This window comes from Cyprinodon tularosa, unplaced genomic scaffold (assembly GCF_016077235.1).
Source record: "Cyprinodon tularosa strain WSP-4 unplaced genomic scaffold, ASM1607723v1 ctg13, whole genome shotgun sequence".
NCBI lineage: Eukaryota > Metazoa > Chordata > Actinopteri > Cyprinodontiformes > Cyprinodontidae > Cyprinodon > Cyprinodon tularosa.
This window is the reverse complement of record NW_024038114.1, coordinates 1,081,933-1,108,696: the sequence shown is the minus strand read 5'-3', so window position 1 is coordinate 1,108,696 and position 26,764 is coordinate 1,081,933. Positions and strand designations below refer to the sequence as shown.

The window sequence follows — 26,764 nt, the reverse complement described above, 5'->3', positions numbered from 1 at the left end:
GACTTCAGACTCCTCCTGGATTTTGCTCTTTGACCGAACCTGGATCAGCTTTCTCATACCAACCTGGATTACCCTTCGTTACCTCTTCTGATTTCTTAGTGTGGTACTTGTGAAGCTCAGTGTTAGGAATCCAGTTTGTGTGGTCTGTTTGTGTTTTCCTTTTCTCCACCACGAGTGGGTTGCCTGTCCTCTTTGGGCCTCCCTGCACACCTGCGGCTCATTGGACCATTATCTGGAGGAGCATTTGAGCAGTGGGCTGTCACTACCTCGATGCCAGAGTTTTTTGCCAGTTTTGGGAAGACTTCCTGTTTTACTGGATACCTGGTCCTTCTCCCCCTGGAAGGAAAAAAGCTGAGATCTCACGAAGCAGGGGGAAACCTAACCTGACTAAGCCAGATGGATTTGCTCCACATATCCATCTGGAAACCTTCCGTTGCAGTAATTTTGGGAAGGGGCGAAAATACTGGTTAGCTGATTGGCCTATGTTGGTGATAGACGGGCCAAATAAACCAATCAGATCAACGAAGCATACGTACTAACAGACCGACGATGAAAACACAACCACAAGCCAGGCTACTCTTGCCGAAACCAGTCGGGAGAAGAGCAAAAACATATTTTCCTCAGAGAAAAGCCACCAGAGCAGTGTTTTGCTCTTCTTTCAGTGAAGAATAAAACTTGCTCGATAGCCAACGTTAGTCTCATCGGCTGAAGCCGCCATGTTCTTTAGACTGAACTGTCGTGCTTCTCGTTGCGTCACACCTCAACCTGCCTCAAAGCCAACGGCTCCAAATTTTCATCAACATAGAGTATCCAGACTGATTAGCAAGTGAAATCTTGAAAGCTCGCAAGATCAGGATGGTCTCACGAGGCTAGGGGACACCTTCACATGATCCGTTCAAGTTCCCATTGGAAATCTGAGTGTCAGTCCTCTCCATTACTGCTCCGGGTCCAACTTTTGTCTACTTGTCCGCTCTCCAACGTGTTCACTATTCTCTGGACTTAATCCACACAGACTGGATTCGATGATTGACAGGTTCCCCCCAAACTTCCGGTTCATTAGTTCACTGAGTTCCAGATCCTACCCCTGTCCTCATTACAACTAATAAACCTGTTGAACTTTTCTCAGTGTATCTCTGAGTGGTTTCTCTGCATTTGGCTCAGATTCCGTTAACTGATCATGACACTCACCAAAATTCTTAAATAGATTTTGCTTGAAATCCTCTCAAGAATGCCGTTGCCTCTTTGGCAGGTGCACCTCTTCCAAACCTACTTTTTTTTCCTTCTGATCTACTTTCTATGAATGTCTTATACTGTTTGTTAATATATTGCTTCTTATCTCTAGGCCACATTAGTCCAACGTTAAGAAACAATTAATTAAAACATTTTTAAGGTACATGTGATTAATCTCCATATGAGTTTCGCTGTTTCAAATGAGGGACAAAAAAATGTTAAGGTTTTTTTCCTGCAATTTCTTTAGACAACCATGTGAGATATGTTTTTTTCCCCTTGGGAAAAAGTCTAAACTCTTTATAGGTTTATTTTTATTGCTTTCTCCTCCCTTGACATGATCTATGTTTGTTGGCATGCATCATAAAGTAACGCAATGATTGTCCTGCAGCTGTAACAACACACACTGCTGTGTTTCGGTGTGAAACGTGACTCATCTCAGGGTTTTCCTGCCTTTTTTGCATTGTAATATCCGGGGGCAGGTCCACAGTGTGGAGTGGGAGGGTCTGCTCTCCTTCCCAGCAGGAAAGACGCTGGAGCAGAAACAGTTTGGCAGAGCGCACACTGCAGCAGAGGAGAGCTCGGCTTCCACACACCGAGGATTATGTCCGCTTCCTGGGGACGCTGCAACCAGCTGATGTCTATCCACCGCCTCTGCTTCAGCCCAGCGGTCACTCATCGCCCTATTTACCCCATGCTCTGCTGAAATACCTCTACTACAGACTGCTGTTTCAACTCCATCTCTATCCTCCGCCTCCTCTCCTCCAGCGTCCCAAAGCCAGGATGGAAAAGACGCTCTGCAGTCCCGGGACCAACAGGACCAACTCCTCCTCGTCGTCACCCAAGAAGCCCGCAAGTCGGAGCGGTTCGCATAGCCCATTATCCGGATCTCTGGGAGGCTCGTTTGGAGCTGGAGGCGGCCGGGGGACGTTGCAGGGCAGCGGGGGGAATCTGCAGCAGCAGCAGCTTCATGCGCGCAGGAGGCAGCTGGAAGGAGTGCTGAGCAAATACACCAACCTGATCCAAGGCTGGCAGAACAGGTAGGCGCACAGGTGGAGCAGTGGGCGGCAGTGGACACATCACGATCACTGTGGATTCATACTTCGTGTTTTTATTTGCTCCGTCCACGTTGCACTTTTGTGCATCACGTCACTGTGACGTGGAGTAGGAGCCGAAACTTTAAGGCCCAGGCCTTTTTTTTTTTTTTTACACATGTATTTCTGCACAACTATGACATCATTCTGAAGTTTTAAAAGTCACATTTTCATTGGTGGAATAACAAATCCAACAAACAGGCTTATTGGTTAAGTTTTCTATATGGTAAATAGTCTGCATTTAATTTTATTAAGGATAAAATTAGACAAAGCAAAGTAAAAAAAAATCTATAGGAAAGCCCCAAAAAGTTTGTTTGTTGTCACTTGATGTTCTGTTCTTTCTGTCTAGTGAGGAGTGAGACTTGCGTTAAAAAGTTTCACTAATTGCCTTTTATTTCAGAAAAACATTCTAATTTTTTTACTCATATTTTCATTTGCTTCAGCATATAACATTTGTAAAAAAAAATGCTTTGTTTATATAAAGTTCCATAGTCTTGAATTTCACTTGTGAAAATAGGCATTAGTGATCTCTAATATCTTAATACAATCTAAACTGTTTTGAAATAGCTGTTGAGCTTGTGGGTAATCGTACAGAGTGACCTTGAGCAAAATTATAAATACCAGGATCTGCAAAGGTTATCACGAGAACGCAACAAGATTGCACTTTTCAACCTCACAATACATGCTAAAATGGGAAGGCAACTGGACTTTGCCTCAGTTTTTTCCTGAAACCTATCCAGGAGTCTCTGTCTATTCTGTCAGCTCTCAACGGAGTAAACAGCAATTGGAGCAGTGATGTTTTTAAGCAGCATGACAGTCCAAGTCATGCAAATCAAATAGCAATCCTCGTTATTCTGGATTCTTGGAGTCCGCCCCCCCCCCCCACAGTTCTTCCACTGCTATCTGCAATATGAGACCTCATAAGGATCTACTTAACCCCCCGCCACCATGAACGTTGGATATTTCTGTACTTTCACCATCTCTTTAAATTGTACTGCTGATTAGTCTACACAATTAGTTTTTTATAAGCTTATGATAGCAGTATGAGAGGGTGTAGGTGACAGGGTCTGTGCAGAGTTATACACACCTGCAAGTTAAGTTTTTTTCCATGACTAATTATAAACCTTGTTGGCCCTTGCTCAGGGTTTTTTTTCTCCTAGCCTGGTACAGCTAGACTGATTTACATGGAGCGTAATTCACTCTGGTTAAGCCGGGTATGCACTATGCGAGTTATAATTTCTTTTGCTCGGTTGTGCAAAACAAATTTGGGCTAACTTTCCGCCTGATCGTGCGTCGTGTAGTGTACATGGGGTAATGAGGGGCGATTAGCCTCTATCAAACAGCTCCCGATCAGGAATCTTAAGGTCGGGAGAAAATCAAACAAGTTTGAAATTCATTCGGCCATCAGTGTGAGAACATACATCGTGAGCTGTGAATGTAATCTTAAGCCTCAGCTGAGTCGTATAGATCCAGTGTATTCTCATTATTAGTTTGTATGAAATCATACGAAAAGTTATGCACCGTAATTTCGTACGTTTTAGACGTTTTTTTCGTCGCATTTCGTCGTATTTTTACGTCTTGCCTCAAGACAAGATATCCTTGCGCATGCGCATCTTACGCACCATTAAATAACATAGAATTTAACATACAATTAACCCTAACCCTGACCCTAACCCTAACCCTAAGATACAAAACAGCAAGCAATTTAGTTAGAGACCTGAAGAAGTGATTATTGCACTGTTTTTCCCAGTTTTACGTCCGTCCGCGGATCTGCTTTTTTCGTCTGTCTGCCTGCGCATGGGCACTGATCTGTATTTTCGAGGAAAAACGTCCAAAACGTACGAAATACTGTGCATAACTTTTTGTACGATTTCATATGAACTGATAATGAGAATATGTCGCCAGATCTGGCTGGACCAATCACAGCTTGGCATAAGGTACTTTGTGATGCATCACTCTCGACAAATTTTTGCTTTTCTACTAGCATGAGAGCAATATGGCGAGTTTGTTTCTACAACACAGCAATGTTGCAATGAAAGTAACTCACTAGAGAGCACACCTTATATCCTCAGATTGCTTCGGCAAAAGCAGCAGAAATTGTTCACTGAAGAGTTTCTTTAGTGGCTTGTCATGTTTCAATCATAATATTTTGAAAATGGAGTGCATTGCTTGGAGTTTTTGCGTCACATCCGTAGTTATCTAATTGGTACTTACCTGATGAGGCGGTTCGCCTTTGAAGTGGTGCTCTACCAGCTTTTTGCCAGACCCAACAAAACCTATTTTAATTAATTTATAATGTTTTTTTCTTTACAATATTCATCCCCACTGCGCCATTGAGCCACTCTGTCAGGTAAAAAATTACCTGCAGGCCATGAATAAATATATACATATTGAGAGAAATCAAAAACTTTGTTTTGGGTCCTTTTTACATGTATTTAGTTCAGGTTAGATCAAACTTGACGTCTCAAAATCCTAAAAGAATGATTTACATAACCAAATCAATAATTTTATCTAGTTTAGAGTGAAAACCATTAGTTTGAATGAACAGTTACATGTTACACTTTTTTCAGTGCATGTTCATGCACACGTAGCAATAAGAATACTGATTATGGGATTTTTGTTGCCATTATCTTCCACTTCTCTTTCCCCAAGGGTTACGGTACTAATGGTGTTGGTTAAAGAAAGAAAACAGTAGAGACAGAAAGCATAAAGGTATAGTTTATTTCTTGTTTGTTTCTGTTTTTCCCAAAAGCACCCACCTAGTCCCACAGCTCCACCACAGGGCACCCAGTACCCAGATATCCTGCTATTGTGCAGGTTTGGGTTCTTAAATCGAAACATATGCAGATCCTAACAGCTGGTGCTTTATTTGGTTTCAAAACAGTGTTGCATTAAAGGGAATATTTTTCTCTATGGCAAAACTGTGATTTCCTGGAAGGAAGGAATGATAAGTCTTTTTGTTACTGTATAATACTGACAATCTGTGACAGTGGCAAATAATTATATGTATGATTGGAAGCCAAAAAAGCATAGTTTTTGAAGGGAGTTTAAAGCAAAGATTGGGTGAGACATAACTGTTTTGGGCATTTTAAATTTACTTTGTAAATCTCAAATCAAAAATGGGCTGCATCTATCTTCAGTAGTTTACACTGTTATAAAACGTATTGGATCCCTTTGATCTTTTTCTCCGTCACAGTACTGTTTACTTCCAGTTTGTGTCATTATACAATATTAGACAAGAAGAAAAAAGGTTGTGATATTATTTTATTGGCTATCTAGCTTATCACTGTTTGCATGAAGTGGTTTATGCCAACCATTACCAAATGAGGTAATAGATATCGATAGAGCTTACTAACAGATAATCTTTTGTAAGTTTTACTCTGCACAACACCTCTATGGCACACGTAGTCCTGGCTCCTCACTCTGCTCTCAGTGTTCATTGCTAGTGTAGAATGGTGATTTCTGTGTAGATTTCTCCATATTTAGTGTATAATTATTTTTTAAAAAGCCTAAATATATTTTATTTATTCAGTCAAGACTTTTTGATTTTTTTTTATTCAAAACTTCTGGTATTTAATAATGACATGTGCCTTTTGTTGCAAGGTTCCAAGAGCCTTTGGAAGTAAAACAGGCCCACAGCAATATAGGTTCTCTACTGTGGTTTACAGTGAGTAGGGGAGGCTTTTACAGCTTTAGCCTCATCTGACCAAAGAACATTAGTCCAGCTAAAGTCCTGGTAGCATTTAGCAAGTTCCACCTGTCCATGTTTATAATGCTTGCTTTCCTCCCAAAAAGTTGGTTTGCAGGTTGTTTAAAAAAACTCTGGAAGAAAATAACCTTTGTCTTCTTTATTGGTGACTCTAAAAACTCTCATATAATCAACATACCCAGTGCTTTATTTTAATTACTTCTTTAATAAAATCTGCTCAACATATAGATATTTATGAACCCATTTGTTGCTGCCAAGGAATGTGTATAATTACAAGAATATTGTCCAAGCTTTATCTTTAGTTTCTTTTTTATTTAGACCTTGGTTATTACGTGCATTTGAGGTTGTCTAGATTTAATGACTCAGATCCCTGCTCCAGAGTGGCGCCATTGCTTTGTAGTCATAATTTAGTTGACCTGGTTTTCCCTATTATTTTTTGTTCACTGGTCGACCTTGATCAACTGAGTTTTGCCCTGATGATGTTCAAACGGCTGTGGCTGCTCTGCTGTATCAGAGACAGCTGGGCTGATTTCACAGGGAATTATTTTACCTCTGCTTCATGCTCAGCTGATGCCTAGGTTGGAGGAAGTAGGAGCGTGGCAGAGCCAGCAGAAAGAGTGGTCAGAATGTGGATTTGAGGAACGTTCTGCTCACTTAGAAAGTCTGTTCAGCAGATTACTTCATGGATCTCTGAAACTAAGAAAAATGGAGGAAGTTGTGTTGGGGCCTAATAAGGAAATTCAACATGTTTCATGCCACAAGGCTTGAATTGCAGCACTTATAAATATTACAGTGATATAAATCATGGTTTAAGAAACTGATTTCCTTTGCAAAATATAGTATCTATCAAACGTGTTCTAGCCTTTTGAAGCTTTATTAAATGTATTAATGGGGATTTTATTTTCTAGAACAGGGTCAACCAATTAAAAATCAGCGGGGTCCGAATAAAGAAAATCATCAGCCAGTAAAGGTCCGGAGACATTTTTAATCATAATCTGTCACTTTAAACAGAATTTAACACTGAAATAAAATGAGGTTTTTATGCATCAAAATTCTACATTGAATTTTTAAATAAAAAAAGTAAAAAAAAGAAAATTTTTCCATTATAAATGTAAAGTTTTTCTTTTTTTAAGTAGAGAATAACAATAGTTTACTTTGTTATATAGACAATTTCCTAAATTGATTGAAACAATTAATCGGATTAATCGATTATTGAAATAATGGTAAACTAATTTAGTAAGCAATAAATGGTTCACCGGAGTATAGAGACTCTTAAACATGTATTTAGCTGACAAGGCAACCCTCCTTGAACAGCAATTATATCATAACTGTAAAAACAAAAAATATGTAAACATTTTGCATTTAGAATAAGAAAACTTTTTCTTCTGTCAATATGCTCTATCCAAAACTTCCTAAGTGGAAAAGTTTTAGTTTCACCTGGTTTAATTCCATAAAAAATAAATTTTAACGAACGTTTGGTGATCAGATTATTAATCAATTGTTCAAAAATATAAAAGACAAAATAATCGTTAGTTGCAGCCCTAGTAACTGCAGCAGCTGGATTTTATTAGTGTTGGGTATTTGGGCCAGCTAAGCTTTTGGTTTCAGGCACACAGCCATAATGTCGCTTCTGAGTGTTGTTGTTTGTTTTTGTTGTATGGCTTGAAAAGAAATAAATAAAACGGTTTGATCTGCCAGTCATTTAATTCTGCGGTTTTATTTTTATAAATAAAACAAATCGAAGCAGAGAGGAGAGAAGTGTTTTGGATTCCATGGTCGCTTTTGAAAGTGCTGGATGCATGTAAATTCTAAGCCAAACACATCTTTATAGGAAAAGGTTGCCCTTCTAAAAGCTGAAGATTTTTCTTGAAAGTTTTGCGGAGACTGTTTTAAGGCATAATGGAAGCTCAAAAGAACACATTGAGGAAAATTGAGCCTGATTTCAGTCAGTTGCTGGAAATTAGTTAAAAAAGGTCTTGCTACAAAGACAAAAAATGTTCTTCCTGTTTAGAGACGTCTTCGCTTTGCTGCTCTTATCCCTGGGTAGAAGTTTCTAAAAAGCAGAACAAAACATCTCTTTGTACCTAGGCCAATTAAGTTGAAAACATTTTTTATTTCCTTTTATAATCAGTAGGTCTGAATAAAATGTTTTATAATTTATTTATTGTAGAGACAAATCAGAGCAAAGCTGTTACATATGTTTGGAATACAGGAGGTACTTCATATGTTTCCTTATCCAGTGCCTGTGTGGTGGCATGTTGTTGTTTTAGCATCGCTGCGGTTCTCATTATTAAGCTAAAGATTACTTTGCAGCAGCAGTCAAGATCACAGCAGCTCACTGTGGTGTGACTCATGCAGCATTTATGGACACCCTCCTCTCTGCCTCTTCCAGTTCATGCCAGCCAGAGTTTTCATAAGAAGTTCAGTGAGAGTTTTCTTAATTTAAAAGAACTGCTCTGGTGGTCACAGCTGTAGCTTAGAGCAAGACACAAAACTTCTGAACATTGTTTTTTTTTTTTTTTTTTTTTTTTTTTAGGTATAAAGATTTTCTTTTTTGCTGTAGTGTTAACATAAATAATATTATATAATAATAATATATGATTTCCGTTTTGCAGCTTCAGTGTGATTTGTTAATTTATTTATTTTTTGCAGTAAAATTTAGTTCTTTCCTTCCCACACAATAGCGGTACCCCATTGTGCCCGTGTGCTGTAGCAGTGCTGCAGAGGAGAAGGCTTTATGAAACTGTATATGATCTGGGCTTTATGCCAACATATGTGAGTGGGGAAGGGTACAGAGAGGGGGAGGCAGGGGAGGGGGGAAAAAGCTGTTCCCTTCTCTGTGAGCTGACAGGGAGGTGATGCACTGATCTGCATCTTGATGCACACCTACAGGAGAAAACCTGTGTAACCTTTATTCCAAAGGCATGAAACTGACTACAGAGCATTAGAATTGTTTGATGTGGAAATCTATTTCTAAATAAATATAAACGTCTTTTTTTTTCATTAAGGATGTTATTTCTCTTAAAGCAAAGGGAGGAATTCAACAGATGGATTTTCTCTTTTGCGGTGATCCTACATGTCATGTCTCCATTTCAAAGAGCCTGAAGGCAATGATCTGGCTTTATGTGAAAGATTTCTTTCAGTGCACCCACCTGAGCCAGTGCTGTGGCCTCAAGATAAATAAGTCTGTGGACACAGATAGCTAATATTGTCCCAAACCTCTTGGAAATGTCAGCTGAACCCAAAGCTCCAGTCATATCATAAAAAATGATCTCTTCAAATCTCATAAGCCTCAGTTTGGCTCAATGCTGTGGAAGGAATAAGAGTCATTTTCCCTTTCTTTTTAAGGATGACAAAGAATCATGGTTTGATTCGAAGCTGGTTGAAATGTGAGCTAAAACTTGATATGATGTAACATATCAAACTGGGAATGTTTAACTGTAGCTAATGCTTAGGCTAAATCTTTAAAAATACATTTAAAAAATATTTTTGTTAAATTGCTTTTTTTAAATCTAATCCATCTATAAAAACATACATACACTCATCACACGTATGCATTTACATAGCATCTCTTTGACAAACATATATGCACAATTTTGTGCATCTGATATTGTAGCATAAATAATGAGATCTGCAGCTTAGTACACACCATGCACCATTGCAACATTATTTGCTCAAGTGTTACACAAATGTTTAAGTGATTAAGCCATGCAGATTCTTGTGTTTGAACCAATATATGAAGATTGTTTGGAGCAACTTACACAACAGTGGAGTAAGGCCTGTTGAATAATTAAATAACCACTTTGGTTTGCTTATGGTCTGAGGTGGGTTATGAACTTTCAATCCAAGATGATTTGATCATTCATTTAAAAAAATTTGGGGTTCTATGTTAGACTGATATGTTACAGTTTTGCTCTTTAGGTCAGATGGGTTCCTTTTAAGAAACACCTTAATAAGTACTTTTTTCTCACACTTCCATATTTGTTTATACACCTAAATATATTCTTTGGTGCTTCAAATAGTTGGGTTTTATTTTAACCTTAAACTTTAAAAAAGGATAACCTTTTGGTCAAACTCATGTTGTTATAACAGCATTTGTCACAGCAGCTTGAGGCTCATGCAATCGTAAACCCATTAGAGGGGAAAGAGCACTATCTGGACAATCTATTGGTCCCCAGGTGTTCGATGTTTAAATCCATTCAAAGCTAATATTTAAAAGTGCCTGCAGCATTTCATTATGGAAACATGTGAGGGAGATGAGCCCAGGTTCATTTGGAGCGATTATGGATGTTAGTCACGTTTCGGAGTGGATCATGTGGGGAGACACACAGCGTGGGTGTGTGTTTGTGTGTGAGGCCGCCTGTGTCATGTGGAATGTAAACCTGAGTGGAGCTAATTTTACACAGTGTGGGTGGACGTTCGTTAACATAAAGTGCTTTTGTGTAATGTGGGATGCTCTTCTGTGTGCATGTCAGTTTGCTGGTGCAACAGCAGGCTAAATGTAGGTGAGAGAAAAAATAGATGTATACTCTCTGAAGACTTAGAGACTTAGACAAACTTTATAGTAATTTTGTATACACAGTGTATACAAAGAAAAAATTTGTTTTGTATAGTTTCGTACAGCTATCATTTTGTACAGCTCTTAAGACATTTCCATTTACAAGACACTTCCATTGAAGGCTAATATATATATATGTTGCAATTAACGCAGACAAGTCTTTTTAAAAATTCTATTATTTATATATAAATAAACATATATTCTATTGTTGCTCCAGCACCACTTTACCTACTGTAATGTTGCAGGTGTTACACACCGAGGTACTTCTCCATCATTAATAAACACATGTTTATTACAGATAAAAATGTAAAGTAACACAAATAAGACCTGCAATAAATTATACACAGTTTTAAAAATTATACATGACATTTGGATTATTTTATTATGTTTTTATTAAAGATTAACAAGACGAAAAATATCTATGCTACAAAGAAATTGCATTTATTTTTTGTTAGAAACTATAGCAAAACAGGGTTTACCAATTTATTTGAGGTTTTGTGGTCACAACAAAACTTCAGAAAAAAAAGAAAGAAAGAAAACTTTATTTTTCTTACAATGGAGAAATGAACTCTCTACATTTGACCCATCCCTTTGGGGAGCAGTGGGCTGCCATTGTGTGGCACCCGGGGAGCAGTGTGGGGTTCAGGATCTTGCTCAGAGACCCAGAGTACTGGCTGTGGGGACTGAACTGGATACTTGCAACCTTCCCCAGAGCACGAGCTCACTAATCTAACCACTAGGCCAACACTCACACAACAACAACACACACTAAATGTTAAAGATATTACCCCCTTGGATTGGTTCATTATTAGTATCTTAGCTTTCCTTTTTTTCTCCTCCTGACTGTTATACATATGAGAAGATATAGAAACATTTAAAGATAATAATATCCAGATTTATGCTGTCAGGATGTTCATGGTCAACAGCTGTGGATAGAAATGGGTAACATTTATAAGCAAAAAGCTCATTTTACGCTTCAGTCCATCCCCTTAGAGGAGAGTATGAAGTTGAAGCAGAACAGTTACAGTAAAGCTTTTCATTCCAGTCGAGCTCTGGCTCCTTTAGCATAAACACAAAGATGGCTCTTGTGTCTGTGAGGATTTATGCAATTTCAGGACAAACACCATCTCTGCAGGCTTAGTGTGGTCATTGAAGTCTGGGTGTAGTTAAGGCTGATTTGTTCTGCAGAGCTGGACTGCGAGCAGCTTTTGTGAATTGTGGCCAAAAGCTGCTTTACCAGTGTGGCTGTATGGAGACAGAGTTAAGAAAGCGATGGGAAATATTTTAAATTTAAATAAGTTTTAGACTTGCTCTGGTTAATGAGGACTTTCAGTGCAGTCTGGCTTTCTGTCTCTGTTTATGAAATGTGAGTTGGTATCTAAACACTTGTATGCACATCAAAGAATATAAAACATTTATAGCGCTCGCAATCTTCTTTTCAAACATCTCATCACATGAAATGAGGCTTTGATCTTGTAGAATTGAGGATCCTGAATCTATGCCTTCTTAAGTAGTCAAGAGTATAGGGAGCACACGGGGAGGATGAATCATTCCTTTTCAAATGCACTCAGGACCACATTTCTTTGATTAAAGCTGTGAGGTAATACAGCTTTCCTGTGAGTGTCTGTTGTTGATAAAAGGAAGAATATTTATAGATTTAGCTTAGTATCTTGGTAATTCTAGTGTCAGGTTAGACTTTTGATATCCAACTTGAGGAATTCTATCTGTTGCAGGTTTCTGTAGATGCCTTTTAGCAGCAAATGCGACGGAATTTTATGGACTTACCAGCTTTAAAGTAAGACATTATCTCTGTACAGGGTAGATCAATCTGTAGTTATTGTGGGTTGACCCAAAGTAAATAAAGCTTGGTAACAAGTGCCTTAAAACAATCAAGCGTTTGTAAATGAGCAAATCTGACTCCACTTTGTGAACATACAAATAGGTGTTACAATGATGCCAAGATAAATCAAAAAACAAAAAACAGTGATGCCAAGATAAGAAGACGGGAACAATTGGTTTAGAGAAGTGACTGTTGTTGTCTATCAATTATTAAAGGGAAACGCCTTTTCTTTTTTTAACATTTGGCCCTTGATTTTACGTTACGTTTACGTCTTCCTATGGGCAACGACTTGAAGGCACAAACTAAACTGTTAATAATTTATTCTTTATGGTACGCCAGCATTCATAACATGTAGGCGAATCACTGTCCCCCAGATATCCACGATTATAGTTTTTATATTTATATCTTTTAAAAACAAAGTGGCGCATGTATGACGTCATCCGCGCGAGCCGGCTACCATTCATTCCTCCTGTCCACTGAACTGCTACTAGTTTTACTCACATGCCTGGAAGATGACTAGTGCTATTACCACAGATGATCTCGCTCTCCAAATGGAATCGAACGATTCAGATTAGCTCGCCGAATGAATATAAGGGGTGGAGCGTAGCCGCCTGTGGCCCGGGCTTCCTGTCACAACTCCAGTCCTGCACGCGGATGACATCATACACGCGCCGTTTTGTTTTTAAAAGATATAAATATAAAAAATATAACAGCGGCCAGGCTTTTAAAATTACTAAAACTAATAGCATCACATAAGATCAGCAACTCACTGCAGGCTGGCTACGTAAACAGATAGCCTGACTTATCAGGACAGTATGGTATTCGCTTTTTATATTAGTGTAGCTCTATAAAGAGCAGAACAGCAAAAAGGATCATATGCCTCACAGATAGTACTTTAAAATTACCCCTACATTTATCTTGGGCAAATGCAATCATTGGGTGCGTCAAAGATGGACAAGAAGCTGAGTAAAGGGAGCTGGTGAACCACTTTGTGGTATGGAGTGGAAACAAGCTAGATGATTTTGGATCTCAGCAGAAGCAGGAACAAGTCGAGACCTATTAACCTCATGGGAAAAAGAAGTGGAGGGGTGGAGGAGTATAAATACCTTGGTGTTCACTTGGACAACAAACTAGACTGGAGACACAACTGTGAAGCCGTCTAGAAGTAGGGACAGAGCAGACTGTACTACCTAAGGAAGCTTAGGTCCTTCTGTGTTTGCAGCAAGATGCTACATATCTTCTATAATTTTGTTGTGGAGAGTATGATCTCTTCCTCCATCCTCTGCTTGGGTAACAGTATTAGAGCCAATGACTTAAAAAAAGCTCAACAAGCTAATAAAGAAGGCCAACTTCTAGAGTTCTAGGAACTCCCCTAAAACCTGTGGAGATTATTTCACAAAGAAGAATTCTTCATAAAGGGAAGAATATTATGGACAACAGTGGGAATCCTCTTCAGAAGATTTTTAAACAGCAACAGAGTGACTTTAGTCAGAGGCTTCTCCAGATCCGGTGCAAGACAGACAGCTTCAGAGGATCCTTCTTGCTTACAGCTATCAACACCTAAAACACCTGTTTAAAAAATATAGTATGAGTTAATGCAATATTTAATTTCCCGTTGGGATAAATAAAGTATTTTTAATTGAATTGATTCTAAACTTATTCAATTTTTTTAATTCTTGTATTGCAACAGTGAAATGAAGTTGTTACTCAAGGAAATATAGAAATTATTTGTCCGACAATTATTCTTCTTCAAGTTTTGATGTAAAATTAGGTGTTTACTTTAGGATGTTATACAGAATTGACTTTGAGAGGTACTTTACTTGAAACAAATAGATTAGATCACTGTTAGACATAAGACAAAGTGGTGCAAGTCAGAAAGGAGTAATTTATTCAGCAAATGAACTAAGACCAAGGAGTTCATTACTTATCCAGATAAATGGAAAGAGATTGAAGGAAATGCAAGAACACTGAGAAAAAAACAAAAACAAATACAAAACATGTATCTGTTAGCTCCAGATTAAAAATGTGTTGAGAGCCAGTGATTGTTTATCTAATTTTTTTATTAGAGTTAATCACATGTTCCGTGTTTGATGGTTGTGTGAGTCTGAAAGACTGTGATGAATATTACAGAAAGTAGCTTCTAACATGCATACAGTTTTTCACAGTCACTTTACTACAGAGCAACTTCCACCTATCCTCACTGCCAACGTTGAGGGTGATTCACTTCCTGGCTCTGCTATGTTGTCCCCCAGAGCATTTTTGAGAATTAACCACCAAACAAGCAGCGAGATGCAATTCTGCTGACGGGCTTGTCCTCGAACCATTGAATAGGATTGCAGTTAGAAATAAGAGCAATACTGCTGATTAGAATAAATGGCCTTTCTAGGCTTATTATGCAGCCTAATTGATGTTGTGATTTATTGGAATAATGGGAAGACCAAATAAGCTCTTTTTAATGCAAATTTTAATTGATACCAACTGGAAATTAAAAGTAGTTTTCCTGAAAAAATGTGTTTGCAAAGTTTGTTTTTGCTGTAATCTAGTATAGATTTTCATCCATCCATCCATCTCCTGCATGGTCCTGTCAGGATCCTGATGGGGCTGGTGCCTATCTCCAGCAGTCTATGGGTGGGAGGCGGAGACACACAACCATGCACACACTCACACTTAAGGACAATTTAGAGAAGCTAAACAACCTAAAAGTCATGTTTTTGGACTATGGGAGGAAGCCGGAGTACCCGGAGGGAACCCACGCATGCACCGGGAGAACATGCAAATTCCATGCAGAAAGACCCTAGGCTGGGAATCAAAACCTGAATTCTACTGGTAAAATAAGGTTAAGCAAAACTACCAATGTTTTGAGTCATAACTGTTAAAAGATGTTTTACATTCTCTGCTTATTGTTTTTTTTTATATATAAAAATAAATACTAGAACTACTGATCCTAAACAGATCTCCAATGCCATGTTTTTAGTTGTAAATATGTATTCCCTATGGTTCAAGTAACTTTGTGAGCTTTACAGTGTGATAGTAGCTTATCTTGGTTTAGTGCCCATCAAGTGAGCCCATAGTAAGCTGTTCTTCATATCAGCAGATGCTTTGACTCTCTGAACATATTGTCAGCATTTGTATAAAGGCAGGCATACATTAAAAGAAGCAATTTGAGTGTTCTATTTGCAATTAAAATATTTCCAAGCAGTTTTTAATAAAGAAGGACCAGGAAGTAGTTTTTGTTGCTCTGGGTTAAACATTAATAGGTTGTGGTAAATTTCCTTCATCCATTGGAGACGAGACAGTTGACACAGCAGGCAATGGAGAGGAGTAGAGCATATTCTGCAATATAGGTACAAGTAAAACTGTCTGGAGAAGTCAGAGACATTACTTTATTACAGAGATTTGCATTTCCAACTTGAATTCTTCAAGTTGGAAGCTGGTTGGAATCTTTTGTTGTTTTTAGGGTTTCAATGATAAACAACGTACTAAATTTTATAGCACAGCAGTCCAGACTCTGGCAAAGCAAACCTTTTAAGTTAGTTCTTACAGCCATTCAGATATGGATTTGATGGGGTTCTTTGGACCTTTGTTAGCTTCCTAACTTTAATGTACTTGACATAACGTTAAAAGCAAGAAGAGGGGAGACCAATTGATGGATTCCTCCTGTTACAAGTTGCTCAAAATCAGATTTACCAAGAGAACCCCAGACCATCAGTCTGCCACCAGATTATTTTCAGCAGTCTAACATGGTGGTGGGCCACCACCATGTTAGACTGCTGAAAATAATCTTTTTGTGACATGCAGCTTTGGCACCACATGTTACTGCTCAATTAGCTTTACCTAAGTATATTTTTTACACATTTCGGAAATAATTAAGATGTTTTCTGGAAAAATGTTTTGTTCTTATTGTGACCAATCATCTTGCTTGAGAAAAGAGAGGCCGGAAGGGCTTTAGATATTGTTTTGTGGTTCTCCACAGCTCCTGCATATGTTTTCTAAGCTCTCCTGAAGTAATTTTGTTCATAAGGTTAGCAACTGCTCCATGTTTTCTCTACTGGTAAATTTTGAATTTCATTGTAGTTTATATCAATCTGAATGTATTTGTAAGGTTTATTCAATGATGATTATAAAATTAATGTCTGTGTGTGCTTATGAAACATTTGTGCAAGGGGATGCTCCACTGTGTCTTGTGATTCAGTCAGGAGACCATCCTGCCTTGTCATTCTGGTGGAGCATCCTGTCTTTATGAACTGATCAATTGTTCTGTCAGAACAAATACTGTTTTGTAACCATGTGTTATGTTCTGTTAATAAAAGACGGCTGCAGGAGAGGATTTGGAGAAAGAAAGCTTGAAGTTGGGTTGGGCTTTTTCTTTCCACTCCTGCAGAAGTTGCTTGAATCTCTTTCCTGTGTAGACTCAAGTTCTTCTTTTACAAAACCTACATTTTCTGAACCTAACAGTATTTAATGAGTTTATTATGCTATTCACATTGTTAGATTTAAACAATTCAGTTTTGAATATTTCTCAGTTCTACAGGTATATCAGTAATAAAAACAAGTTATGTCTAATTTGAATTCTTAATGTAACAGGTTAGGGTATTCCATGCTTATTTGTCCTGCTTTTCATATTTATTTATTTAGGTTTATCTGAAGCATTTAATTGTGAACACCAAAAATTGTGATTGAATAAATCTGTAAGGGTAATGTTATATATATATTTTTACCTTTAAGCTGAATCTGCTTGGTGGCAGGTTAGCACCTCATCTTAACTCCGGTATCATCTGTCCTTTAAGTTATAAAAACTGACTTTAGGACCTTGAGCTTTCCCCTCATAATATCAGGAAAGGAAGTAATAACTCATGACTTCCTTTCAAAGCATTTTCTTAAGAAGTGTTAAACATGCTCAGAGCTACTAGACAGTTTCATCTTTTCTTTGAATAGTTAAAACTCTGTCTCTCATTTCGCACTTAGCTGAACATGATGAATTTAGATACTGGTTTAAGAACAGGTAGAGAGAATTTTTATAATTAAGTTACTCAACAAATCATTTCAGTCATGTTGGTTATCATGCCGTAGTTTTCAGGAATCGGCTACTTAATCAGCAATATAGTAGAATATCTATCCACCCTACACACCAAAATGCTACATTTCCTTTAACTACTGTTTGCAATTCTTACATTACAGTCAACTTTAATTTGGCTGTTTAAACTGTCCTTATTTCTGTCCCCCTGATCTTCCTTAAATCTGTTCAGAGTATCCTACTTTATTTTATTGTAGAAGACTGTATATGGTGCCAGCATATCAATTACTGCATTGCACTTTGAGGGCTGAGAACCTCCTCTCCAAAATGTGGTGATGATTTATTGAATTTAGTTATTAAACTATGGTCCATTCCCATCTGACCCCAGGAGTAAAAACGCTCTGCTGAATCTGTGGCCTTGCAGGTGTGGTATTATGAGCAGCTCTGAGATGACAGACTGAGTATCACGCCCAAGGTTTGCTACCCGGCATCATTCATCATGTTAAAAGTCTGCAGTGAGCTTTAGCTGCAAAAAAGCCAAAACGGCCTGGAGGGGTCAACGGTAAAAGGCTCCATTCTGCTGACTGAACAACAGGGTGATAGGACTTGATGTTCTGTCAGGGTGGTATACATGCAGCACGTTAGGGAGAAAAAGAGCATGCTGGATGTAAACTGACGCAGGCAGATTGTTCCCCGGTTGGCTCTGGTCGACATAAGTCAGCGCCTCCGCTGATAGAAGAGGGAAAGGCTGTGAGTGCAGATCAGTTTTCAAATGCAGGATCCACTGCTTCCTGTCTGTAAAAAAAAACAAAACAAGGATATGAAGTCCTAAAAGATGTCAAGACATAAAACTGACTCTACTGCATTTATATGAATGATATGAACAAAGCTGCATCATGAAGTTTTAAAAAAGAATCTGTATGCAGATCATTAGTAAAAGGTAAGATTATAAGTATAGATGGATATAGCTTCTGTGTCATTCAGGCACCCATCGTATGCCTGTTGATCTCTTTTGTGTCCCCAGGGAACTGGTGACTTCCTCCAGCAGTCATTGATTTTAAGGCAGGTAAAACAATTCTCCAGACGCTTATAGGGCAACACAGAACAAAAAAGCATTTGGTGTTGCACGCTCCCTTTTATGCAAAACACACATATAAGGGAGCTGTGGCTAAAAATATATTTATGGAAGGGCACAAATGAAAGGGTGTGATGTTTGTTTTTTACACACTTCTATTCATATCCCCCCATCATATTTGGATTTTATTTTTACTCTCTCCTACAAATTAAAAATTTGGTACAACAGAAAGATGCGCCTAAGAGTAGTTTAGAGAAATCTTGCAACCTAACTGGGATAACAAACTCCACGCAGAAAGACTATTGACCTTCTTACAAAGCATCAGTCTTAACACCTTCAACCCATGTCTGTGGAAGTAGTTTTCAAAATTTTCCATGAATAACATACATATGTATTTTCTCCTCAGTCAATATTTATGGAGACTGATTTTGTCTGGAGGGTGCAAATCTTTTGGGGATTTATTTACCAAGTTTGTCATACCCAGCAAAAGGAAGGCTGGAAAAAGTCTACAAACATCAGTTTGCAAGTCTTTAGATGCTCACAGGTATGGAAATTAGAATATTTATACCAAGGAGAGAATAAGTCCAATAGTACTGGGGATAAAGACCAAGACCAAACTGAGTATAAACAGTTCTGTAGCCATTGCTCTGATCATAATAGTAGTATTTTTTTTATTTATTTTTTGGTGTTGTGGTGTTTAAGGAAACTCTGGCATTAGATCATAGAAAGCAATCCTCTAAAAGTTTTACAGCATGGCAGGTTGCACTGTTGTGCCTTGCTTTTTCCATCCAATGCTCAGACACAAGATGATTTAGATGAAAGCCATGTGAGTAGAAACTCAGCTACATACCACTTGTCTAATGAAGAGTCTTGAAGTTTAACAAGTTGGAAAACATTAAACACACAAACCAGACTACATCCATTGTTGATGTGATTAATCCAGTTTAACTGGATTAATCCAGTTTAACTGGATTAATCAGAATAAGAGGAAGTGAACAGGTGAACACATACAGTATTTGTACTGTAAAATGCACCCCCCATCTCTTTGCATTAATTTGCAAAATTCGCAGCATTGTGCCTGAAAGCATTGGGCTGTGTAGTGATGCATGAATTTTAGAAATGACATTACAGGGCAAAGGTGATGTAGAATGGAGGCCACTGTGGACTGAAGCCTGTGTTCAACTGTAATGACCAGAACAGATCGTTAGGCAGCTCAGACAGGCCAGTTTATTGGGCGTAATATCCAATCCATTCACATCACAGGAGGTGAAATGCTTCTACCTCTCCTTGTCTTATAGGTTAAATATGTTACTGGCTCCGAATCTTCCGGTAAGAGACTAAAAAGGGAGAGATACAGTTACACAGGAGCTCTATTTAATTTGTTAATCACAGTATGGGGATCATTCTGCAGACTCCACTTCTGATTGCATCCTGCTCACGGATAATGGCTGGATGTCAGTCAAATGAATTGTTTGTATATATGACATGAAGTTAAGAATATCATGCATGGGAGGAGAAAACTTTTAGGTTATGATGGTAATATTTTTTTGCATCATTTTACTTTTATTCATTTCCCCCCTCCTTTTCTCTTGCTTTTATTTCTCTTTCACACAACTGAAAAAGTTTCCCTGTAATAATGTAAGAAGCAAAATGATGGCAATGATAACAGTAATGGTGCATTTTCTATTCCCCTCTTGGCTTATTTTTCTGCTTTATAAATCTCTTAGCTGCCTTCTGTTCTGGTCTCTGTGTTCCCTCAGGTATTTTGTGTTGGATCCAGAGCTCGGCCAGCTGCAGTACTTCATCAACGAGCAGGGGAAAGCCCAGAAGCCCAGGGGGTCGCTACCCCTCATTGGTGCCTCGGTAACGACTAGTGACGAGGCTCCGTTCATGTTCATTGTGCACTCCGTCAATGGGGAGCTGTTCAAACTTAAAGGTATGACCTCATATTAAGTTAGATTGCCAATAAAAAAAAAAAAAAAACTTTAAGTAAAATTGATGTCAAAGAAAGACTGCTGTGTTAAAAAGCCAATAACGATTGGAATTTTATGGTCCTTATAACATAGATTTGTCATGAGTCGCTAAACCTTCACCTCTAGTTTCAGCCTCACTGTTGATGTGAAGATGCTATTGGCATATTTAACTTAGTTAGGGTTGAAACAATTGGATAAACCTGATTAGACGATAATTTTCAACTAATTCATTAATTGATTAATCATTAACTGGAGTATAGAGACTGTAAAATGTCCCTTTAGCTGAGAGAGCAACCTACTTAGAGCAGTAATTATACAAAAATTGTAAAAACAAAATATGTAGACATTTTACATTTAAGATAAAAATCACTTTTTTCGTCTGTCAATATGCTCCATCAAGTGGAAAAGTTTTAGTTTCACCTGGTTTCAATTTTTTTTTATTCTTCTTTAGGGAACCTTTTGCTATCTGATTATTAATCGAGAAAATATTTCAAAATAAATCTTTAGTTGCAGCCCTAAACTTAATTCATAACATTATATGATTTAAGTGAGAGGCCTTTTGTGCACAAATAGTGGGATGCACCCGAGGATGCTACTATTAGCCACATTTTTAGCTCTTTAAATACTCTTTAATTGTTATGAAAGCTTTAAAAAGGATCAAGCACAAAATATCTAAAAGCAGTGTTTTAAAGATAGCTGTAAGCTAGTCATGCACAGGCTCTCACACCTACATTTTCCTTTTGTCATGGTGCCTCATGAAATAAAAACTTACATCATGCATATGTACAGTTTGGAGGTGTTTGTGCTTCTGCCTGGGCCAAAGCTGTGGTTCATGGAGAGTGGAACATCACTATCTCAATGTCCAAGAGTTCTTGGAATAAAAAAGATATTTAGATTTTGTCTTTAGTTTTTGGCTTGTTGATATAATTTTGGTTTCAGCTGCTATGCCAAAGGTGATATATTAAATTAGTTGAAGTGGCACTGTATATCATGGATGCAACTGCTTCATTCAGCATAAACAAGAAACTAATGCTTAAATAATGAACAACCATATTCTTACTCCAAAGAAAGCTTGCGTTCTTAAATCATTTAGAGAACTCTCATACTCCATTATTGGGGAAGGATTTCAAGATGCATGTTCAAATATGCTCTGCATGACTCCAAAAGACCAAGATATTATAATCACTGATTGCATTGCATTACTTATTCACAATATTAAATAAATAATGTAACAAATAATTGTAGCATAAATAATAAATTGAGTCATCATCTTAACTCTGTTTTAAAAGTAGGATAACAATGAATTAGTCTGCATTTTAAAAAAGCACCTTTCTTTAGAGAAATAGCTTCAGTTGGAGCCTGTACGCTAGCTGGTGGCTGCGCTGAGGGCCTTTGCTCTCTGTGACCTGTATCTACTGAAGCGAGGACTACCTCTTTTTACTGTTGCTCCATTTGAGCTGCTGGAATGCCCCTTTACAGCCTCAAGGGAGAGGATTTCAGAATAACTTGGCCTATATTCCCTGAATAACTCCATGATCCAGTAAATTGAGCCAAGTGAAGAAAATTATCCAGAAAAGTCTTGGTTCTGTACTGTGCAGATAAAATTCAAGTTCTAGTAACTTTGTGAGATATCAGAATAATACATTAAAACTGAGATCTAAATAGTTTTGATTTAATTAGATATCTAATTAGCTCAGACAGAAAAAAAACTGTTATTGTGTTGAGAAAAGGTATTTGGTTCTTACATTTTTTGATGTGCTCTTCAGTCATAATTAATTATTCAAATCACAAAATACACGTTGATATCAAACACGTAATTAAATACAGAAAGCTAATCTTAAATTACCATTATTTTAGTGACAATAAAACAACTACAGATAAAAGTAACTGTCCCACAGGGCTATAAAACGTTGTATATTCATTGGTACTAATAAAGAAACTCTGGAGTTTCTGTTTGATGGCACTTATTGATTTATAAATTCATCTTATGAAATGTATGTACATTTCCTCTTTGTAAAACTGTTCAAATACAGCCCCATTCCAGGGTTAGGGTTAGGGTCAGTGTGAGCGGCCATCTGCAGAGGCCGACTGGGGTTCGAAGAGACAAAAGTAGAGATACAAAAATCAGCTGTTAAAAGGCGGCCCGGTCCAGGAAACACACAGCCAGGCAGAACCAGCTCCCATGTCAGAGGATGAAGAGAGCACATCCAGTTAGTCACAGTCCGAGAATCAGGACTACACTGGAAAAACAGGCTGATCTCCAACATATATAAACAAAGATGTAGATGGCAGCAGAGCAGCTAATATTTCTCTCCAGGATGGTGTCACAGCCTAACAGGAACAGACAAGGCAAAGCTACTATGAGTAAAAGCAGAGAACAAAGTACAAATACTTCATTACCTATAGTATTCCGGTTAGTTTGACCCTTTGGCTGTAAAAATGATTAGATTGGTGTTAATTCAATTTATTTCAATTTATCTATACTTTTGTGATTAAACAAATGTCAGAAGCCTTTAACTGCATGTAATATCTCTGTCTAAATCTTATTTAATAGTGTTGCTAAAAGAAACAAAAGGTAATATTTTTTTTCTCAAAGAAGTGTTAATACAAGAATGTTTTCCCTCTTAAACTGTAAATTTAAACAGTATATAATACAATAATACCTTCATTTGGTCAATCAGCAGGGGTATAGAGTGCATTCAAGTGCTCCAATGCCTTTGATAATTATTTGCTTTACTCTGATCAGGCTTATGCACATGTCTTTCACAGGGTTAAGCTTTGGCTTTGAATTTAGCATGAAGTCAACTTTCAGTGTTTGAGCTTTATAATCTCACCAAGTAACTAGATCTTTATAAGGCAGCTCTGTTCTCAAAGGGGTATTGTTTAAGAAAAAAGGAGATTTCAGTAGGTTTGACTAATTTGTGCAAGGCACCACGGCCTGCTGGAATGAAGAATGATGTTTTTAGGCTCTTATCCAGTGAAGCACAGTGCTTTTATTGTCACACCTAATGTGAGAGTCTGCAAGAAATTATGTTTTGTTGCAGAACAAAGATGAATAGTGTTTCGTCTTTGTATTGCTGAGATCTGTGTTGGAAAATAAACCTATAAATCATATTAGGCTTCTGGTTGACACCTCATCAGATTAGCTATTTTTTTATCAGGATACAAACCAGCTCATCGGTTTGCCGTCATTAGGCCTCCAAATTATTAAAAAGCAGGTTTAATTCATTTAGATGGATTCCCAAATAAGCATCCAGTGAAGAATTAAATTAGTTATGGGGATATTAGGATTGTGCTGTAATTGATTAACTTTTCTTTCCTATTGATATGAAATACTACAGTTATTGTCCTGTTATCATTTTTAATTGTTAGCACTAGGTGAAAAAAACTACTTTTGTAAAGTCTAAACATTATTAAACTATACTGAATGTGAATTATCACTCTTTATTTTTATTATTTTTCCATAAAAAACCTGTTGCTCAGATAGAATGATTAATCTTCTAACACTTATGCAGTATCCCCCACAGTAGCTTCTTTTTGAGTTACAAAACTGACTTATAAATGGGCATGAAAGAAGACACACCTCTACAGGTATTGTAGTAGAAATATAGATAAAATATGTTTGTAAAGCTAAACCACCAGCATATAAATATATTAATTAATTCATTGATTCATTCATGGAATCCAGAATGTATTGTTTTATACAGGCATGTGTATAGGAATATACACTCACCGGCCACTTTATTAGGTACCCCATGCTAGTAACGGGTTGGACCCCCTTTTGCCTTCAGAACTGCCTCAATTCTTCGTGGCATAGATTCAACAAGGTGCTGGAAGCATTCCTCAGGGAGTTTGGTCCATATTGACATGATGGCATCACACAGTTGCCGCAGATTTTTCGGCTGCACATCCATGATGCGAATCTCCCGTTCCACCACATCCCAAAGAAGCTCTATTGGATTGAGATCTGGTGACTGTGGAGGCCATTTGACTACAGTGAACTCATTGTCATGTTCAAGAAACCAGTCTGAGATGATTCCAGCTTTATGACATGGCGCATTATCCTGCTGAAAGTAGCCGTCAGAAGTTTGGTACATTGTGGTCATAAAGTAAATGCTCAATTGGTACCAAGGGGCCCAAAGAGTGCCAAGAAAATATTCCCCACACCATGACACCACCACCACCAGCCTGAACTGTTGATACGAGGCAGGATGGATCCATGCTTTCATGTTGTAGACGCCAAATTCTGACCCTACCATCCGAATGTCGCAGCAGAAATCGAGACTCATCAGACCAGGCAACGTTTTTCCAATCTTCTATTGTCCAATTTCGATGAGCTTGTGCAAATTGTAGCCTCGGTTTCCGGTTCTTAGCTGAAAGGAGTGGCACCCGGTGTGGTCTTTTGCTGCTGTAGCCCATCTGCCTCAAAGTTCGACGTACTGTGCATTCAGAGATGCCCTTCTGCCCACCTTGGTTGTAACGGGTGGATATTTGAGTCTCTGTTGCCCTTCTATCAGCTCGAACCAGTCTGGACATTCTCCTCTGAACTCTGGCATCAACAAGGCATTTCTGCCCACAGAACTGCCGCTCACTGGATGTTTTTTCTTTTTCGGGCCATTCTCTGTAAACCCTAGTGATGGTTGTGCGTGAAAATCCCAGTAGATCAGCAGTTTCTGAAATACTCAGACCAGCCCTTCTGGCACCAACAATCATGCCACGTTCAAAGTCACTCAAATCACCTTTTTTCCCCATACTGATGCTCGGTTTGAACTGCAGGAGATTGTCTTGACCATGTCTACATGCCTAAATGCACTGAGTTGCCGCCATGTGATTGGCTGCTTAGAAATTAAGTGTTAACCAGCAGTTGGATATAGTTGGATATATATATATATATATATATATATATATATATATATATATATATATATATATATAAACTGCTGAAATAGTTGACTATGTTTATTTATATGCAGCCATGGATGGATACATCCATACATTTATAATTAATCTCTATTTCATAAATTGGATCAGAATATATACAAAATATCTAAAGATTCCAATAAGTTTTGCAGTGATATGGAATTTCAAAATGAATGAAAATATACATTTTAATTAAATGATAATCGACGTTCCAGTCCAATCTAAATAAATTCAGAAACACTAAATGTGGGTATATTAAATGTCATTAAAATTCATATTATACTGGATGGCTGTGGGATAGTTGTATCTCCTGTATTGATTAGTATTACAGCTGTGTTGTCATCTAATGTACTGCATTTTTACAGATAAGTTCCAGACCTGAGGGGGCCAATAACTGGTTCAGTCCCCCTCAACATAAGTTCTGCTGAAATCTGACAATAAGACTGTATGTCCACAATTGAAAGCTTAACCTTGTGAAAATAAACAATAAGAATAATTAAAATGTATTGATCTCACATTGGAGATATTTACCTCTCCATTTAAACCATCCCCTTGGGGAGCAGTGGGCTGCTATCATTTGGTGCCTGTGGAGCAGTGTGGGGTTAGGGGTCTTGCTCAGGGACCCAGAGTGGAGGCTGTGTGAGTGGGGCTAGAACTCAGAACCTCAGGATTCCAAGCTCTATTCCCTAACCATTAGGCCCCCAATCTCCACCAAAAAAACAAACAAAATATAACATCTATAATGCAATTGGGAATTTAATTAATTAATTTGAATCAGAATCAGAGATTTTGTATTTATTTTTTATTTTACACCACTCCTACTTTAAAGGAATAATGCTGGAATGTCTTTAAAAAGAACTCAATAAATATCTGAATTCAGCCATTGTAAGTATTCACATCACCTCTTTTACAATACCTTAATCACATCTGAAATCTCATTAAAATCTCAATAAAATGCCTTTTCATTCCTTCAGTGTGGCTACATTAATAGCTGTAGTCAAGATCCACACACGGATAATTCCAGCTCTGACGTCTTCGGTGTGCAGTTTGTCCAGATACAGCCTTAATAGTTAGCTTGGAAATTCAATCCATGTTCATTTGTAATTTGCACTAACTCATACCATAAAGGAGTTTGCACCACAAATTAGATGAAGTTAATAAATGCCAATTAGGGGTGCATTGAAACCTGTAATCACAGAAGATAATCTCTCAGTGGGTAATATAATGAGATAGCTTTAAGTCATTTGGTTTATATAAAGAATGATTATAATGGTTAGATGGGGTGGTTGCTTTAAATAAATGTAACTCCCCTGTATGTTATGATTGTTGACAGCTTGCCCGTTTGGTGGAAAAT

The 26,764-nt window shown here is 37.8% G+C and overlaps 1 protein-coding gene across 2 annotated transcripts in view; it reads left to right on the top strand.

Annotated features, from left to right (window-relative positions):
• Nucleotides 1–1,737: 1,737 nt before the first annotated feature.
• Nucleotides 1,738–26,764, top strand: part of LOC119778006 (oxysterol-binding protein-related protein 10) — a 109,835-nt gene continuing 84,808 nt past the window's right edge. Inside the window, exons 1-2 of one of the 2 annotated variants that reach the window (XM_038277023.1) lie at nt 1,738–2,267; nt 20,278–20,453. In XM_038277023.1, the coding sequence (XP_038132951.1) occupies nt 2,011–2,267; nt 20,278–20,453 (433 nt within the window). In that variant the 5' untranslated portion in view covers nt 1,738–2,010. The remainder of the gene's footprint in view (nt 2,268–20,277; nt 20,454–26,764) is intronic. The other variant, XM_038277022.1, reaches the window with a different exon arrangement.